Below are 19724 nucleotides of genomic sequence, written 5' to 3' on the forward strand. Positions count from 1 at the left end.
ACTACTAAAAGGCATTACTATTGAGGTATAGAGGTATCCTACCTGTCTAGTGTGTGCACAGGCCGATGCCTATGCCTGAGTTACTGCAGCCACAGATCGCCATCCCTCCAGAAAGCCGGTCACTTCCACAGGCCACACAGCCTCCCGCAGGCCGAGGACACCTCCCGCAGGCCGAGGCACTTCCACAGGCCGCACAGGCCGAATGCACACATCCCGCTGCTAGCTTGCAAGCCGCCGCTATCCTACACAGGCCGCCGCCATTTTCCTGCAGATCGCAAGAGGCCGCCATATTGGCGTAGCCTCGTGTCTCCAGCATGGGGGCGGCCATGTTTGAGGTGACCAAACACCTCGTGGAGTAATTGGGAGGCGCCGGAAGGCGTGTAAAGGGGCGGAGCCGCCTCCTTGGCCCAGGGAAAGCAAGCCAAAGACTTCCTGTCTGTAACAGACAGTGCTGGAAGCAGGTTGATAAGAAACTTCTGTGCATCAGGTGAGCCTTGGGGTCTCTCTCTCTCTCTGAAGGGTCCAAGCAGGTAGACTGAGGGGCGCTACTGCGCTGGGGGACTAAATTAAAGAAGAAAAAAAAATGTTTTTTTCTTGCAATTAATTTTTTTGTGTTTGCTGGCAAGTGTCTTGTTACATGAACCCTGCCACTCATGTATCCCCACCTGATCCCCTCGGGGGGGGGGGGCCGCAGGACCCTCCAGTACCCCACTTGTGATGATGCATTATCAGCAGTTTTGGAGTCTTTCGTATCCCGGGTAGGAGGTAGCCTGTCAGGGACGGGGGTTAAGAAGAACGACCCCCGCCTACCCCTATGTCATCTGATACTTCAGATACGGATTCTGAGCTTGTCATTGCCGGGAAACCTTGAATCTTGAGGTTACATCGGCAGAGGTAGCTGAGACTCCTATTCCTTTTTTGGTACTAGCAAGCCTACCAAAATGGTGAAGGGTTTCCCTTGCCCAAATGGGGTCTTCCGTAAACGAGCCCCTGCTATTTCCAAAACGAGCCCCTGCTATTTCCAAACGCATTGCTAGGCGCTGTCATTTTGAGGAATCCCTCATTACAAAGATGGACGGTACCACCAATAGTGGACTCACCGATTTCCAGACTAAATAAAGCCACTGTTATCTCGTTGGATTGACAGAATGGGCCCCACCCATCTCTAGGGTGGGGGGGACGTCTTCACCGGTTTCCGGATCCAGGGCTTTCCAGAATCCCGCATAAAGGGGTTCGCAAGGTCATATGGTCGGGATACAAGATCGAGTTTCGATCACTTCCACCTGTGCGATTCTTCCCTTCCAATATTCGACATCCCCGGGTCGCTTAAAAAGCTTTGCGGGGAACAGCTTGATGCAACAAGCAGTGGTAGTTCCCATTCCTTGGAAGAGTTCTAGTCGAACCATAGGCGTGCACACAGGGTGTGATGGGTGTGCCTGGGCACACCCTAATCACCTAGGGCACATTAGCATTATCGCTCTGTTTGCCTGGTAGGAGATGGGAAAGATCTCCCCCGGACCTGCTCTGCCATAAGAGAAGTGCCACACACTTCTATTTCACTTTGCCAGCAGGGAGAGTAATGTATCGGGGCCATGTACATGTAGGCAAACACATGCATGTGTATTTCAACTTTGGGGGTGCACACCCTAATGCAATAGGCTGCGCACACCTATGAGTCGAACCTGTTCACAATGCCCAGGAAAAAGGCAGTACCGTTTGCCCAGTCTCATACCCAAATTCTCCAAAGAGGAGATTCTTCTCATATGAAATCGGAATCCCTATTCCCTGGACAATCGGATCCGATTGAGCGAGCAGACAAGGGAGGCTCTGGTCTGGTGGCTTCGGTCTCCGATGCTCAGCCAGGGGAAGTAATTTCTTCTGATAAATTCCAGGTTACTGATAAAGGTGTTGGAACTGAGAGCGATCAGACTTTGTCTGATTTACTGGACCGAGCAGCTCCAGGGCAGTCCGGTTCGGATCCAATCGGACTATGCCACGGTCATGACTTATGTCAATCACCAAGGGGCACCAAGAGTGCCCTGGCGGCCATAGAAGTGGCCAACATTCTTTATTGGAGGAACAGTTCTTCCAGTTCTCTCCGCGATATTTATCACGGGGGTGGACAGGCAGATTATTTTAGCCGTCAGATTCTGGATCAAGAGGAATAGTCTCTTCATCCAGAGGTATTTCACCAGCTGTCCCTTCATTGGGGCACCTCGGATATGGATCTGTTGGCAGGTTGGCTCAACGGGGCTCGCGCCCGCGATCCTCTAGGCCATTCCCCATATCTAGTGGTTCATAGGGATAAGGTAGTTCTTCACCCGAAGCCATCCTTTCTTCCTAGGGTGGTTTCAGATTTTCATCTGAATGAAGATATTGTGCTACCTTCCTTGTGTCCTAAGCCCAATCATCCTCAGGAATGAGCGTTGCATTCCTTGGATGTAGTTCGGGCAATCAGGGTATACCTGAAGACTACGGAATCGTTCCGTGAAACGGATTCACTTTTTGGGATCACGGATGGCCCCAGAAAGGGGTTGCCTGCGTCTGCCGCGACTATCTCTAAATGGATTAGACAGACGGTGGTACAGGCTTATTCTATGTAAGGGTCGGAATCCTCCGTTCCCTGTTAAGGCTCACTCTATTCGGGCGCTTAGTGTTTCCTGGGCCTTCCACCATCAGGCGTCAGGGGTCCAGGTTTTCAAGGCGATTACTTGATCGTCGGTTCATACCTTTACAAAATTTTATAAAGTTGATGTGATGGCATCGTCGGATGCCTCATTTGGCCGCAAGGTTTTGCAGGCCGCAATTTGAGGAGACCGTTGGTCTACCTCTAGGGTTGGTTGGGTTTTTTCACTTAGGTCTCATCTTTTTGCTCGATGAGTCCTTGATGCTTCTGGTTGGCTCCGGTTGGGCCTTCTGGATTTTGATTTCTGTTATCCCACCCCTCATTTGTGGCACTGCTTTGGGACGTCCCGAGTTGATATTAATCAAGCAGGACTACGTCTGTCAATGAGCGACAGAGAAAAATGGATTTTTGTAAAGTCTTACCGTAAAATCCTTTTCTCTTAAGCTTATTGACAGACGTAGTACCCGCCCCTCTGTTTTTGAGTTGGGTTAAATTCTCTAAACACTGCTTTGTGACATAACTGATTTGCTGTAGCAGGAAGTGAGAGGATATACCCTCTGGGACTGCCCCTAGGGTGTGGCCAGAACGTTTTCTTTCCTTTCTAGTCCTACTCCTGTAAAGGGCAGTATAACCAGAGTTGATTTCAATCAAGGAGGACTACGTCTGTCAATGAGCTTAAGAGAAAAGGATTTTACGGTAAGATTTTACAAAAATCCATATATATATATATATATATATATATATATATATATATATATATATATATATATATATATATATATATATAATATAATGTGTGTATGTATGTATATATTTTCTCGGGCCGCATATAAAATATATATTTTAGTTAAGGTATATAAGTAATAAAACGCCGCTGTGCCCTTCCCATGCTGCTGCGCCCCCCCCAGCACTAATTTAACACAACTAGTGGATGATCCCCTCCAAGGCTGCCTCTGTGGCTGTGCCCCCGACTCAACTTCCTTCCTCCCCAGCAAAAAAAAATAAAAAATTGTCAGGGGGCAGTGGGCCGCATTGTCTGCGGTTCTGGGCTGCATGCGGCCCCCGGGCCGCAGGTTGGACATGCCTGCTCTACAGTAAGGTTTTCCATCAACAAATACATGGATTGGTAGTGAAAATTTGTTTAGGTGCTTGATGCAAGTTTGCTTTCTGTTTTAGGATATTTAGGCCCCATTCACTTGCATTGACCCCTTTCTCCATGTATAGGGTTGCGTTTCTGTGCCCAGGGAATGAATGATCTGTGCAGCCAGCCTGTTAAAATCAATGACCGCTTGAGAGAAGCAGCTGTTGTATGGAACTTTCCCACACATCCCAGTTTTTACATCTGTAAACGGACAGACACACAGCTCTATGCATAGACAAATTGTATCCAGAGGTGTGCGTCCATGCTTGTTCGGATGGCTGGTAACAGGCTAGCTGCACACAACGCTGTAACTCCCCTGGCATCCTTGCATGGCTGTATGGGTCTATGCACCTATATGAATGAAGCCTTAAGTGAACAAAAGGCCAAGTTCAACTATGATATCCTTGAAAATGATTGGCAAAATCTTTTTTCAATCTTTCGAACGCAGATTGTGGGGGAAAAAAATGTGGTTTCTTCTGGAAGCGCGGCTGAAAGTGAAAAGAGCTGGATTGTGGCACATAAGAAATCTGCAGATTATAGCCGTAAAAAGACCAAACCAAAGAGTAAACTGAAAGGTATTGTGTTCTCTCAAAAAATGGGGTTATATTGCATACCATAACTTGCTGATTTAAAAAAGTATTGCATATAAATGTTGGCTGTCGTACCTGCCAAATGATTTATAGCTCTGTTCAACCAGTATTGTAATCCCGGCACCCCTGCCAAACAATATAACCAGGCCAGTGATCTCACTTTTCTTGACTGCAGTAAAGCTTTAATGAATACATTCATGTGTTAAAAAAAAAAAAAATATATATATATATATATATATATATATATATATATATATATATATATATATATATATATATATATATATATATATATATATATATATATATATATATATATATATATAATGTGTGTGTGTGTGTGTATATATAATGTGTGTGTGTGTGTGTATGTATATATGTATGTATGTGTATGTATATATATATATATATATGTATGTGTATATATATATATAATATATTTTTTTTCTGTGTATGTATGTATATATATATCCCACAAAAGTAATTACACCCATCAAATTTTTGTTAATATTTTATTATATCTTATGTGACAACACTGAAGAAATTACACTTTGCTACAATGTAAAGTAGTGAGTGTACAGCTGGTATAACAGTGTAAATTTGCTGTCCCCTCAAAATAACTCGACACACAGCCATTAATGTCTAAACCACTGGAAACAAAAGTGAGTATACCCCTAAATTAAAATGTCCAAATTGGGCCCACAGTGTCAATAATTTGTGTGGCCGCCATTATTTTCCAGCACTACCTTAACACTCTTGGGCATAGATTTCACCAGAGCTTCACAGGTTGCCACTGAAGTTCGCTTCCACTCCTCCATGATGACATCATAGGGTGCTGGTGGATGTTAGAGACCTTGTGCTCCTCCACCTTCCATTTGAAGATGCCCCACAAATGCTCAATAGGGTTTAGGTCTGGAGACATGCTTGGCCAGTCCATCACCTTTACCCTCAGCTTCCTTAGCAAGGTAGTGGTTGTCTTGGAGGTGTGTTTGGGGTCGTTATCATGTTTGAATACTGCCCTGGGGCCCAGTCTCTGAAGAGAGGGGATTATGCTCTGCTTCAGTATGTCACAGTACATGTTGGCATTCATGGTTCCCTCAATGAACTGTAGTTCCCCAGTGCCGGCAGCACTCATGCAGCTCCAGACCATGACACTCCCACCACCATGTTTGCACTCCTGACCTGGTTGCCGCCACACACGCTTGATACCCACTAAACCAAATAAGTTTATTTTGGTCTCATCAGACCACAGGACATGGTTCCAGTAATCCACGTCCTTAGTCTGCTTGTCTTCAGCAAACTGCGGGCTTTCCTGCGCATCATCTTTGAAAGAGGCTTCTTTCTGGCATGGCAGCCATGCAGACCAATTTGATGCAGTGTGCGGTGTATGGTCTGAGCACTGACAGGCTGACCCCCCCACCCCTTGGCAGCACTCATACATCTATTTCCCAAAGACAACCTCTGGATATTACACTGAGCACCTGCACTCAAGTCCTTTGGTCAACCATGGTATGGCCTGTTCTAAGTGGAACCTGTCCTGTCAAACCGCTGTATGGTCTTGGCCACCATGCTGCAGCTCAGTTTCAGGGTCTTGGCATTCTTATAGCCTAGGCCATCTTCATGTAGAGCAACAATTCTTTTTTCAGATCCTCAGAGTTCTTTGCCATGAGGTGCCATGTTGCACTTCGAGTGACCAGTATGAGAGAGTGAGAGCTATAACACCAATTTCTCTATCGCTCATTGACAGACGTAGTCTTCTTGATTCTCAAGAGCTGGGTTATGTTGTCTCCGCAGGAGTAGGACTAGGCAGAAAGACAAAACGTTCTGGCTCCACCTTAGGGGCAGTCCCTGAGGGTATATCCTCCCTCTCTCTGCTACAGGGAATCAGTTTTTTTCTGTCTAGTCAGGAGTAAGGACCCAAGTTCCTTGCTGGGATCTTTTGGTCCTGGCAAGACTTTTTTTTCTTTAAGAAAAAGACATTTTTTAGGTAGTTTTTCTCCAGTGTTTTTCCTGTGAGAACTTCAAGCAAAAATGCCGGACTGGGCGACACTTGTGGTCACCCCAGCCGGCCTACGAGCGCGCGCAGACCATGGCATTGCGCTTGGTCGGCCGCGACACATTCAAGTAAGTATGCGGGGCCGGGCGATGGGCTGGATGTTGAGATCCAGTGGTCACCCCGGTTTCTGCCTACGAGCGCGTGCAGACCAGAGCTCCGCGCTGGGTCGGCCGCGACGGAGTCCCAGTGGAGGGACTGACCTTGCGAGTTAAGTCTCGCTTGGACGCCAGGAACCTGAGAGTCGAGGCGTCCGGAGTGGTCCACAAACCCCCACCCCGGTGGAGAGGGTATTGTGAAGAGAGGGTGCCTGTCGGTTAGGTATGGTGAGTAAACGTTCCCTTTTTTCTTTCCTCGTTATGAGGCAGTATGAATTATGGGCCCCTCCATACATGGTCAGTATATATCTGACACTAAAAGTCCCCCTTGTAATACAGCATGTGTTTGTGGGAAGTGGACTTGGTTTGAGAGCTAACACTCTACCCAGCAGACTGTAGCATTACAGCAGACATAGGAGGTATATCCTACCTTATTTGTAGTGTATCTCCTGTAGATCAATCAATCGCCACTCAGCAGAGATGCAGGTGGATGTGCTGGGAAAAACTATTTTGGCGGTCCGCCGCCATTTTGCCGTAGACCAGGTGCATGCTTGTCCTCAGGTCACGCCGGCCGCCATGTTTTTGGAGTCTAATGTCTCCTGTATGGGGGCGGCCATGTTTCATGAGCCCAGCTACCTCGTGGAGAGCTGGGAACGCCGGAAGGCGTACACAGGGGGCGGAGCCACGTCCTTCTACCCGGGAAAAAGCAACAGCTCCTTCCAGTCTGTAAAAGACAGACGCTGACTGCAGTTGGTTGGAAACTTCACTGCATCGGTTGGTGAGCCTTGGGGGTCCCTCTCTCTCTCTGTGGGATCGAGAAGCAGGTACTCTGAGGGGCGCTATTGCGCTAGGGGGGGAGACAAAAAAAAAAAAAAGAGGTATTTTTGATTTAAAAAAAAAAAAAAAAAAAAGTTTTTTTTTTTTGTGTTTTCTGGCAAAGGTGTCCTGAATTAACATGGACCCTGCCACTCATGTATCTCCTCCGGATCCCCTCGAGGGGTCTGCGGGATCCTCCAGCACCCCACTGACGATTGAATCATTGTCCGCTATTATGGAAACTTTTGTGTCCCGGGTGGAAGTGGCTTGTCAGGGACAGGGCGCAAGTAAGCGACCCCCGCCTAACCCCTTATTATCTGAAACCTCGGATTCAGACTCTGAGCCTATTTCTGCAGTTGCAGGTACTTCATCTGGTATTGGTGTCTCGTGTACTGTCTTTCAGACAGTGAGGAGGATGTTTCGGCATCAGCCATAGCCAGAGAGGAAGCGTTGGTAAACGCACTCATTGTATCTTTTCAAGAAACCTTAAGATTGCAGGGTATTCCGTCAGAAAAAGCTGAAACTGAAATCCCTTTTGGGACTAAAAAACGCATCAAAGTGGCGAAGGTTTTTTCCATTGCCCAAATGTTTTGGCAATCCAATCAAAGAAGAATGGAGTCTGCCAAAACGCATTTCTACTATTTCTAAACGCATTAACAGGCGTTATCCGTTTGAGGAAACCCTCATTAAGAAATGGACAGAACCACCTGTGGTGGATTCACCAATTGCTAGATTGAATAAAGCCACGGTTATTCCTCTAGAAGACGCTCCGTCTTTTAAAGATCCAGTGGATCGCAAGATAGAAGCTATGTCTCGCACCATGTTTACCTTGATTGGATCAGCTTTCAGACCAATAATTGCTATTGGTCTGGTTTCGCAGGCTGTAACTGTATGGACCAAGTGGTTACGCCGGGACCTAGAAGAGGTCCCTCAGGCGGTATCAGATTCGTTGGAACAAATGATACAGGGGTTACAGTTTGTGTGTGATGCGGCGTTAGACGCCACTTCATTATTGGCGCGAGCATCTGTCTCAGCGGTGGTTCTCAGGCGTACACTGTGGCTAAAAGGTTGGTTAGCCGACCAAGGTTCCAAAGAAGCATTGGCTAATATCCCCTTTTTAGGAGAGCGTCTATTTGGAGCCAACTTAGATGAGATCATTAGGATCTCACGGGTGGAAAGAGCACCTTTTTACCGCAAAATTTTAAAGGTAAAGGAACTCGTCAAAGACGAGGGCCTTCTTTTTCTGCTCACAAGAGGTTTTTTCGTCCCGCGGGTGAAAAAATTAAGTCCTCCAAAGCTCCTGCAGGAGGCGTCAGGGGTCGTTGGTCGGGCAAGCAAAAGCCTGCCCCCTCCAGACCTGAAGATAAACCATCCAAAGCCTGAAGGTGCGCCCCCACCCATAACTGGGGTGGGGGGACGTCTTCGCCGGTTCCCGGACCCATGGCTTTCCAGAATCCCGGACAAATGGGTTTGCGAAGTCATAAGGTCAGGGTACAAGATCGAGTTTCGATCTCTCCCACCGGCGCGATTCTTCCCTTCCAATAGCCGACTATCCCCGGATCGTTTAGACGATCTGCGGAGAGCAGTCACAGATTTACTACAACAAGGAGTGGTAGTCCACGTTCCTTGGACAGAACGGTTTCAAGGGTTTTATTCAAACCTATTTACAATACCCAGGAAAGAGGGCAAAGTGCGTCCAATTCTGGACTTAAGGGCACTCAATTCTTTTGTCAACATAAGAAGATTCAGAATGGAGTCCATTCGCACAGTAGCAGCCTTTCTGCATCCAGGGGATGTCCTAGCATCCATAGACATCAAGGACGCATATCTTCACATTCCCATTTTTCGCAGGACATCAGCGGTTTCTACGCTTTTCCGTAGAAGAGAACCACTATCAGTTTGTGCCGTTACCTTTCGGTCTCGCCACGGCTCCGCGGGTCTTCACGAAGGTGTTGGCCCCAATGCTGGCACTTCTGCGCCAAAGAGGCATATCGATCCTTGGTTACCTAGACGATCTTCTGCTTCATGCAGAGTCTCCTCAGACCTTGCTACAAAACATAGAAATTACTATGATTTCTTTACAGGAATTCGGGTGGCTGGTGAACCAGCAAAAGTCATTTCTGGTTCCCACCCAGAGGCTCGAATATCTGGGTCTAATTCTAGACACAGTCAGGACAAGAGTTTTTTCTTCCGGTAGGGAAACTCCGGAAGATTCAATCAGCAGTCCAGTTGTTACTATCCAACAGCTGGTCTTCCCTTCGGACTTGCATGAGGGTTCTGGGGTTGATGGTGGCTTCCTTCGAAGCAGTCCCATTTGCCCAGTCCCATACCCGAATTCTTCAGCAAGAGATTCTTCTCAGATGGAATCGGAATCCGGAATCCCTGGACAATCAGATCCGATTGAGCAAACAGACCAGAGAGTCTCTGGTCTGGTGGCTTCGGTCTCCGATGCTCAGCCAGGGAAAGTCATTTCTGCCAATATATTGGATGACAGTGACCACGGATGCCAGTCTATCCGGATGGGGAGGAATTCTCGGTCAGTTATCTGTCCAGGGACTTTGGTCCCCGGAAGAATCCAGGTTACCGATAAATGTATTGGAACTGAGAGCGATCAGACTTTGTCTGATTCACTGGACCGAGCAGCTCCAGGGCAGCCCGGTTCGGATCCAGTCGGACAAAGCCACGGCCGTGGCTTATGTCAATCACCAGGGGGGCACCAAGAGTGTCCGAGCGGCCAAAGAAGTGGCTTGCATTCTTCGCTGGGCGGAACGATTTGTTCCAGCAATCTCTGCGGTGTTCATTCCGGGGGTGGAGAATTGGCAGGCAGATTATCTCAGCCGTCAGACTCTGGATCAGGGGGAATGGTCTCTCCATCCAGACGTTTTCCACCAGTTGTGCCTACGATGGGGCACCCCGGATATGGATCTGTTGGCATCTCGATTCAACAGGAAAGTTCAGAGATTCGTGGCTCGCTCCCGCGATCCTCTAGCAGAAACCGCAGACGCACTGATCGCCCCGTGGGGGCAATACCAGCTAATGTATGCCTTCCCTCCTCTTGGGTTACTGCCAAGACTTCTTCGCAGGATAGAGGAGGAAGGAATTCCAGTAATCCTGGCAGCTCCGGACTGGCCTCGTCGAGCTTGTTACGCCGACTTGGTCAGACTGATGGCGGACGTCCCGTGGAGACTTCCTCTCAGGGAGGATCTACTGTCTCAGGGACCGATCTTCCATCCTGCTTTACGATCGCTGGTTTTAAACGGCCTGGTTATTGAGACCCAGGTGCTGAAGGACAAGGGATTGTCAGCTTCAGTTATTCCTACTCTAGTTAAAACAAGGAAAGCGACTTCCAGAAAGATTATCATCGTACATGGAAGTCTTATATTGTGTGGTGTGAATCCCTTGGGTTCCATCTACATCTTTATTCGGAAGTCCGAATATTGGCTTTCTGCAACAGGGAGTTGAGCAGAAGCTGGCCTTGAGTGTTATCAAGGGTCTGGTTTCAGCATTTGCTATCTTCTTTCAGAAGCTTTTGTCTACTCATTCCTTGGTGCGGAATTTCATCCAGGGGGTGCGACACCTGGCTCTGCCAGTGCACGCGCCGTTACCATCCTGGGATCTTAATTTGGTGCTGTCGGTTCTTCAGACACCTCCCTTTGAAAATATCAGGGAGATTCCCTTGCTTACTTTATCCCAGAAGGTGGTCTTGGTGGCTATCACTTCTGCACGCAGGGTGTCAGAACTGGCTGCATTATCCTGTTGTTCCCCAGATCTGGTGGTTCATAGGGATAAGGTTGTTCTTCATCCGAATCCATCCTTCCTTCTAAGGTGGTTTCAAAGTTTCATTGAATAAGGACAGTGTATTGTCCTTCCTATGTCCTTAGCCCAATCATCCTCGAGAATTTGCATGGCATTCCTTGGATGTAGTTCGGGCGATCAGGATATACTTGAATACTACGGATTCAATGTGTAAGACGGATTCACTGTTTGTGATCACGGATGGCCCTAAGAAGGGGTTGCCTGTTCTGCTGCGACCATCTTTAGATCAGACAGACGGTGGTATAGGCTTATTTTATCTAAGGGTCGGGATCCCCCGTTCCCTGTTAAGGCGCATTCTACTCGGGCGCTTAGAGTTTCCTGGACCTTCCGCCATCAGGCGTCAGTGGTTCAGGTTTTCAAGGCGACTGTTTAGTAGTCGGTTCATACCTTTACAATATTGTATAAGGTTTATGTGATGGCATCGTCAGATGCCTCTTCTGGCTGCAAGGTTCCTGCAGGCCACTGTTTGAGGAGACTGTTGGTCTACCTCGAGGATTTGTGGGGTAGGTCTCATCTGTTTACTCGATGAGTCCTTTGATACTTCTGGTTGGCTCCGGTTGGGCCTTCTAGATTGGATTTTGATTCTGTCAATCCCACCCCTCATTTTGTGGCACTGCTTCTGGATGTCCCAGCTCTTGAGAATCAAGAAGACTACGTCTGTCAATGAGCGATAGAGAAAAATGGATTTTTGTAAGATCTTACCGTAAAATCCTTTTCTCTTAAGCTCATTGACAGACGTAGTACCCGCCCCTCTATCATTGAGTTGGGTTGGGTTAAATTCTCTGTTACTGCTTTAGAACAGAACTGATTCCCTGTAGCAGAGAGAGGGAGGATATACCCTCAGGGACTGCCCCTAAGGTGGAGCCAGAACGTTTTGTCTTTCTGCCTAGTCCTACTCCTGCGGAGACAACATAACCCAGCTCTTGAGAATCAAGAAGACTACGTCTGTCAATGAGCTTAAGAGAAAAGGATTTTACGGTAAGATCTTACAAAAATCCATTTTTTAACACACCTGCTCCTCATTCACACCTGAGACCTTGTAACACTAACGAGGAGGGAATTGGCTAATTGGGCTCAATTTGGACATTTTCACTTAGGGGTGTACTCACTTTTATTGCCAGCTGTTTAGACATTAATGGCTGCGTGTTGAATTATTTTGAGGGGGCAAGTTTACACTGTTATACAAGCTGTGCACTTACTACTTTTACATTGTAGCCAACTTCTTCAGTGTTGTCACATGAAAAGATATAATATATTAACAAAAATGTGAGGGGTATACTCACTTTTGTGAGATACTATGTGTGTGTATGTATATGTGTGTGTGTATGTATATGTGTGTGTGTAAATATATATATATATATATATATATATATATAGTGTGTGTGTATATATATTTATTATTATACAGGATTTATATAGCGCCAACAGTTTGCATAGGGCTTTACAATGTGAGGGAAGACAATACAGTTACAAAACAGGAGGAACTAGAGGGCCCTGCTCATTAGAGCTTTTGCAACTATAACCGCTCTTCTGGGAAGGCTGTCCACAAAGTTTAGGAGTGTGTCTATGGGAATGTTTGACCATTCTTCCAGAAGCACATTTGTGAGGTCAGGCACTGATGTTGGAGAAGGCCTCGCAGTCTCTGCGCTAATTAATCCCAAAGGTTCTATCAGGTTGAGGTCAGGACTCTGTGCAGGCCAGTAAAGTTCCTCCACCCCAAACTCACTCATCCATGTCTTTATGGACCTTGCTTTGTGCACTGGTGCACAGTCATGTTGGAACAGGAGGGGCCATCCCCAAACTGTTCCCACGAAGTTGGGAGCATGAAATAGTCCAAAATGTCTTTGTATGCTGAGGCCTTAAGAGTGAAGGGGCCAAGCCCAACCCCTAAAAAAACCCACACCATAATCCCCCCCTCCACCAAATGATTTGAACCAGTGCGCAAAGTGAATAACCTTTTTGGGATATATATATATATATATATATATATATATATATATATATATATATATATATATATATATATATATATATATATATATATATATATATATATATATATATATATATATATATATATATATATATATATATATATATATATATATATATATAATCTATATATCCACCATTATAGGTGGATATTGGTGGGTTGAATCACATGCTGGCTTCTACAAGATCTCCCTGCCATATTGTGCCAGATATTTTGTATTCAAAAGTGGTGCCACGTTTCACTGGGAGCACTGCACCACTTTTGAATACAATTTTGCACATTGATATAGTGTGTATACGTGTGAGCGATCCACTTTGTGATTTTTGTAGTCTTATAGCACTTAATAGCACAACGTAGTAGCATGCAAGTACACCCATTTTTTAATTGTCACTGGAAATGTGTACTTTATTACAGTGCTGCCATTATCATCTGATAGTAGCAATGAAGACATGCTGAATAAAATGGTATGTATTTCTCTAATAATTTTCTGCTGCATGTTATCTAGGCAGTGATGAACATGGTGGGATTCATAGTTGCTGTAGCACATAAAATCACTGCATACATTGGTATCGGTGGGTGGGGGTGGTGCTGCATATCAAACATACACTTAGGGGAAAATAGTTACCTTCCCTTTATCAATGAAATAGTAAGCTGGATTCCGTTCCTATGAATTGGGTTTCCCAGCCAGCGGGCAGGGCTTGGTGTGGTCTGCTTATTAGAGTAAGTAGCTGCAACAGCATACAACTTAGTACCTTTTGTAAACCCCATTCTGGATTGGGAAGGATAGAAAATCTCATAGAAAATTTTTGCCTGATTACACGTACCAGACGCAGTATATAGGAAGAATGAAAATGATTGATACTTTTGGAAATGCTTGGTCATTTAGTTACCTTCTTTTTGGGTTATTTGGCTAACCAAGTAGTGAAGCAAGGGAAATGATGAAGCCCCATAGCTGGCATCTCATGTTTGAATCCAGACATGTTCTCTTCAGTGTTGGTTGCTTAATGTTTTGTCCAAGTGCACTGCATTACAGAGGAAAAATTCCCCAATAATTTTGGAAACATAGACTAGGGTTTCACCGATGCCTTTTTTTTTTTTTCAATGGTGCATCACTACGACAAGCCTTGGCTCACACAGGAAGGAGCGGTGCAGAAAACTGCATGCATTACAGACAGTAATCGCACCAAATTCCTGTTCAAATTGCATGCAATTCTTTTCTGTGTGATTTGAGCCCATTTGTTTTGTATGGATTCAAATAGCACCGCACAGGAATCGGTTTTAGGTATCCAAGCATTAGTGCAAGTACTCATGCAAATGCTTAGTATCAGCCTTGATATTGATATCAGTGCAGCCCTAACATAGACTATTCACTTATTGATGATTGGTGGGCACAGCAAACTTGTGGCGAATGTAGACAGTCTGCAAGCAATGAGTACAATTATGTCCAGCTACATTTTTTTGTAAAGATTGAGGAAGGTGGTAACCCCTGTTAAACTTTTACTGCTAGCCATTGTCAGTGCGATTCATCATTACTTAGTAAAATAAGGTTAGAAAACCTGTACATTTTTTGTTTCAGCCTATAGCAGGGGAAACCAATCAAGAGTTCCAAACTTTCCTCTCTAACCAAAACTTTTTTGCCTAACTTGCAAAAACAATACTGTTGTGTCCTAGTGACTTGGATCTGTCTGCCTCTTTCCAGCCCAGATCCTCTTCATTTACAGTTGTAAAACCTACAAGACCAGGAAAGGGTAGGGCAGAAAGCCTCTCCTTCTCGGATGTAAACCTGTCGGGGGTTTCAGCCTTCCTAACTCCTGGAAACACCACACGGCAATCAAGTGAGTGTTTTTGAATGGACGTTAATTGCTCTTTACACCCTTCTATTGACTAAATTGCTGAATGAGTTTTATTCACTTTGTCTGTACAGTAGTAATATAAAATAAATTAACCTGCTCAAACTGGTTAACTTATCAATCATTTTCCAAAATGTAATGAGATTGTCCACATTTACTTTTTGTAAGTGATCACATGTTAGTCTCCTAGTTGTATAAAGAACCCATGAGGTTAATCTAAAAAAGTTAGGTTATTTTGCCACCTACACAAGGACTGCACACTGACCAGCACAAAAACTGTAGGTCAGCTCAGGATAACAGCTCCTACTTATCAGTAGGGATGATCGAACGGTTCGGGTCCACCATCGGTTCGGCCCGAACATTGGGTGTTCGAGGTTCGGCCGAATTTAGAACTTTTTGCCCAAAAAGTTCGGAATTCGGCAACCAGAACCGACCAAAATGCAATGCTTCAGGAAATGGGCTTTAAAAGCCCGTGATTGGACCAGAACCATTAGCAAAAGCCAATTGAGGGGGCAGGAGAATGCTAGGAATGTGATTGGAGTGACTAGGGGGTCCCTAGACCAATCATTAGTGAATACGCCCCCCAGTATATAAGATCGCCCCTGCCATATTCCTAGCATTGTTATACTGGACATGGAAGAGAGTGGAAGCAGTTCTGTTAATTTTACTTTAAAAGTGTCATTTAGCATTTATTAGTGTGAGGAAAGGGATATCTAGTGTAGTTGGAGTGCTCCTTTACACTTTTTAGTTAGCTTCAAAAATGTAATTTCTGTAGGGAAAGTGTTAAGTGTAAGGGGACCGTAGTGTAGTGTAGGGTTAACTGACAGTGACTGCTATGGAAGGGTGACAAAACCCTTCCATAGCAGGGTGACCGCTATAGAGAAATGATAATTTCTCCTGAATTGCTTCGGCACAGGAATATGGCTTCTCACCAGCCAAGCATTTTTCATGCTGCAGGGGCTGCCACTGCCGGTGCTTTTTTGAGGACATGTTTGATGTCAGACATGACATCTGAACATGTGTATAGGAGGTATATATACACATATATGTCTGTATATATACCCCTAGACATATATAGGTGTGATAGTAGCAGAAATATATGCTTGCGCTAATTAAATCATTTACAGTAATATATTTCTGCTACTATCACACCTATATATGGCTAGGTGTCTATATACATATAATTATGTGTGTATATATACCACTATACACAAGTTCAGATGTTTTGCCTGCCTCAAAAGAACCCCAAAAAATGCCAAAAAAACGCTAGCGTCAAAAAAAAAAAAATGCCCAGGTGTGTTTTTGCTGGCATTTTTTGGGGGTTTTTGGAGGCAGGCAAAACATCAGAACTTGTGCACAGTACCACTATACACAAGTTTAGATGTTTTTCCTGACTGCAAAGAACCCAAAAAAATGCCTTCTATTAAACCGGCAAGGTGTTACAGCAGCGAAGCCAACCCCCTGAGCTGAAAGTTTTCTAATACAAACAATCTTTTTTTTTTTTTATGGTTCTGGACATGCTACAGAGCTGAAACTTCACATGTACACTTTTTAGACCCCCCAGATACGAAATCCAAAGTAAAAATCAAAAAATCTTATTTTTTTTTTTTTTTTTTTTCAATAATTGGCTTTTTTTATCAAAAATGACAATCTTTAAGAACTTTTTTTGTGTGATTTTGTGTCTGGGGGGTCTAAAAGGTGTACCTGTGAAGTTTCAGCTCTGTAGCATGTCCAGAACCAGAAAAAAAGATCATATAGGTGTTAAAGGAGGGTCCCACATCCCTGTTCTACTGAAAAATTATCTTTTTTTTTTTTTCATGGTTCTGGACATGATACAGAGCTGAAACTTCACATGTACAATTTTTAGACCCCCCCCCCCCCCAGATACTAAATCCAAAGTCAAAATCAAAAAATCTTTTTTTTTTTTTTTTTTTTTTTTTCAATAATTGGCTTTTTTACCAAAAATGACAATTTTTAAGAACTTTTTTTTGTGTGATTAATAGTTAATGGGGCATGACCCAGAACCCTAGGCACTTTTTAGGGGCATTTATTGGGTTTTAGGGCTTAAAAATTGTGTTTTTTGATTACCGAAGTTCGGGTCCCATTGATTTCAATGGGGTTCTGAAATCCGGGCCGAACTTTCTGGAAGTTCGGATGTTCTGGCCGAACCGAACTTTTCAAAAGTTCGATCATCCCTACTTATCAGCATGCCCCAGTTTTTTTGCTATAATCCTACATGTACATATTTTTTGCAGCTTTGTTGCACTAAGTCTGTTTTTCTTTTTTTTTTTTTTTTTTTTTTTTCTCACTACACTGGAGTTTTGTTTATTTGATTGCAGCTATCCAGTGCAGCCATCCTCAGTCTGGCTTTTGGAGTGTTGTTTCTGTTCCCCACTGCACTGGACGTTACGGGAATAGCCTAGAGTGACCTTCAGGCACTGGGATCTGTGTAGAGCACTTTCCAGACTCCATTCTGGTAAAATTTAGATGTGGCAGGCTTTCCAGGTCCAGAGCCGAAGGCAATGCCTCACCACTTTCCCGGTCTCTGAAGACTGACCTAGTAAGTAGGCAAGTTGAGCTGAGCACTTGGAGCTACCGCATTCACTTTAGCCCTGGAGGATTTGGCTGCTTAATGACCAGGCCACTTTTCTCTTCTCTTATGTCCTCCGACAGTCGCCGCCGCTGCCTCTAAGTCATCACTGTTGGGTATTGACTGACTTCCGCTCCGCAGGAGTAGCTAGGCATAAAGACTTAGTCAAAAGAACAAAGGCATTTGCATATACACACCCATGGGGGCTGTCCCATCTGGTCAATACCCCCCTGCAGTGACTACTCCCAACTCAGTTTCTTTCTGCCTAGCGTCAAGAGTAGTTAGGATTCCCTGTGCTGGGGCTACAGTCTCAGCCTAACTAATCTTTTGTTTGATTTTCTTTGAAAATGTCAGTTTTTTCTTTGATTTACTAGCTGTTTATTTTGTCAGCTTTTAGTTTTTAGTCAATTCTTCGGATGAAGATGGATCATGCGGTGCTGGGATTCGGACTGACCGCCCTGGTTCTCCAGGGCAGAGGGTCAGATGGACCCCCAGCCCGCCATCGAGCGTTCAGCCGTAGTTCGTCCTGGCACTATGAATGACCCATCCCTGCTCGCAGCAGGGATGCAGCCGTGAGGTGGCTACCTCACAGGACACATCTGCGATGCAGCAGTGTCATGTCCCTGGCTAACGGCACTCCCTGTCAGATGAGGACAGCGGCTTTCCGTTATGAAAGGCTCCCCACGCCATCTGGTACAGGTAAGTACTTCTGTGTGGGGCCTCTGTCTGGGGTGGCAGTCCTGTGTTGCTGTGTGTCCCCCATGTCTGTGCTTGTGTGACTCCCTGATGCGGTCCCTGCGGGGATCGCTTGTGCATGCACTGCGGTGCTGTATGTTTTTGGGGGTCCCCTTCCCTGTGTCACTTCGGTGCTTGTTGGGGGTGCAGACTGTGTGTGTGTGGCGGCCGCAGCGGGGTGAAACTGCGCGGTCCGCCATTTTAGGTATGGGCAGGCATGTTTGGCTTCACTATGGGCAATACTACATGCTGTTTTGGCGCCATCCGACGCCATTTTGCGGTGGCAGAACGATCGTTCCGACCGCATGTTCAGTGGCCATTTTGCCAGAGCCTTCCATTCAGTCCTATGGGGCAGCCATTTTCCCTGAGTCATGCAGCTTATGGTTCAGCCTACTCTGACAGCACTTCCTTTTCCTCTGAAGCAGGACATCGGTGGTAACACTCTGCGGGGCTCTGCAGGTTATCTCTCTCAATTACCTTCTGTATTTTCCGCAGCGGTCTTAAAGGGGCAGTACCAAATTTATTGCACTGTTTTTTCATCTTGGGCAATGGATTCTCAGGACAGCAAATTCCCCCCAGCTCTGGTGGGGACCCCAGTTCTCCTGTGGACCCTCTGAGACCTGATTTGGCCGCTGTAGTGGTGACCTTGGTGTCCAATATGGAAATGCTGATGGCTGAACGTGCTGCTAAAGAGGCCCAGATTGTCCCTCTCTTCTGATTCAGATGGTGATATGGCTGCTGCAGCGAGCGTGCCCTTTTCAGGGCCTCGCTCATCCTTAGACCCGCTGGGGTCTGAGGGGGAGGCGGAGGTGGAGGGGGTTGATACCTCCTCCCCAGGGTCGCCTGAAGAGCGAGCGACCATGGATGAATTGATCGTTTCTGTTAAGGAAACACTACATTAGGAGGATGAGCCCAGTCCTCCAGGCATTGTCCTCCTTTGGGACACACAGGACCCGCAAGTCGGCGCAGGTTTTTCCCTGCCCCGCTGAGTTTCATTACACTGTTAATGAAATGTGGCGCACTTTAAAACGTCCATTCCTGGTACCTTGTCGGTTCAAGTTGCTTTATCCCTTTGCACCGGCTACGGAATCACGATGGTGTGTGCTTCCACAGGTGGATCACACTGTGGCCGTGTTAAACAAGGCTACCTTGGTTCCTTCTGAGGATACCCCGGTTTTTCGGGATCCCACAGACCGGCGGTTGGAGTCTCTAGCCCGCCATTCCTATACGGTGGTGGGCTCGTTGCTCAGACCCGTTTTCGCATCCGTTTTGGTGGCTCAGGCGGTCGCTGATTGGACTAAGGTGCTAAGGAGCAACCTCGTGTCTGATGCTGTTCCGCCTGCCTGGCGTGATATGGTGGATTAAATCCACCAAGGAATCATTCATCTGTGTGATACGGCCTTAAATGAGGCCCCC

General features: G+C 45.8%; 1 protein-coding gene across 1 annotated transcript in view; it reads left to right on the top strand.

The window, feature by feature from the left end:
- The window catches only part of SYCP2L (synaptonemal complex protein 2 like), a gene marked incomplete at its 5' end in the record, with an annotated part of 320901 nt that overhangs the window by 163952 nt on the left and 137225 nt on the right, over window positions 1-19724 (top strand). Inside the window, 3 exons of the mRNA XM_082258962.1 lie at window positions 4216-4342; window positions 13548-13597; window positions 14833-14968. Of these exons, the coding sequence (XP_082115088.1) occupies window positions 4216-4342; window positions 13548-13597; window positions 14833-14968 (313 nt within the window). The remainder of the gene's footprint in view (window positions 1-4215; window positions 4343-13547; window positions 13598-14832; window positions 14969-19724) is intronic.

The sequence above is a fragment of the Pelophylax lessonae genome, assembly GCF_965119305.1.
Source record: "Pelophylax lessonae genome assembly, chromosome: 5".
Lineage (NCBI taxonomy): Eukaryota > Metazoa > Chordata > Amphibia > Anura > Ranidae > Pelophylax > Pelophylax lessonae.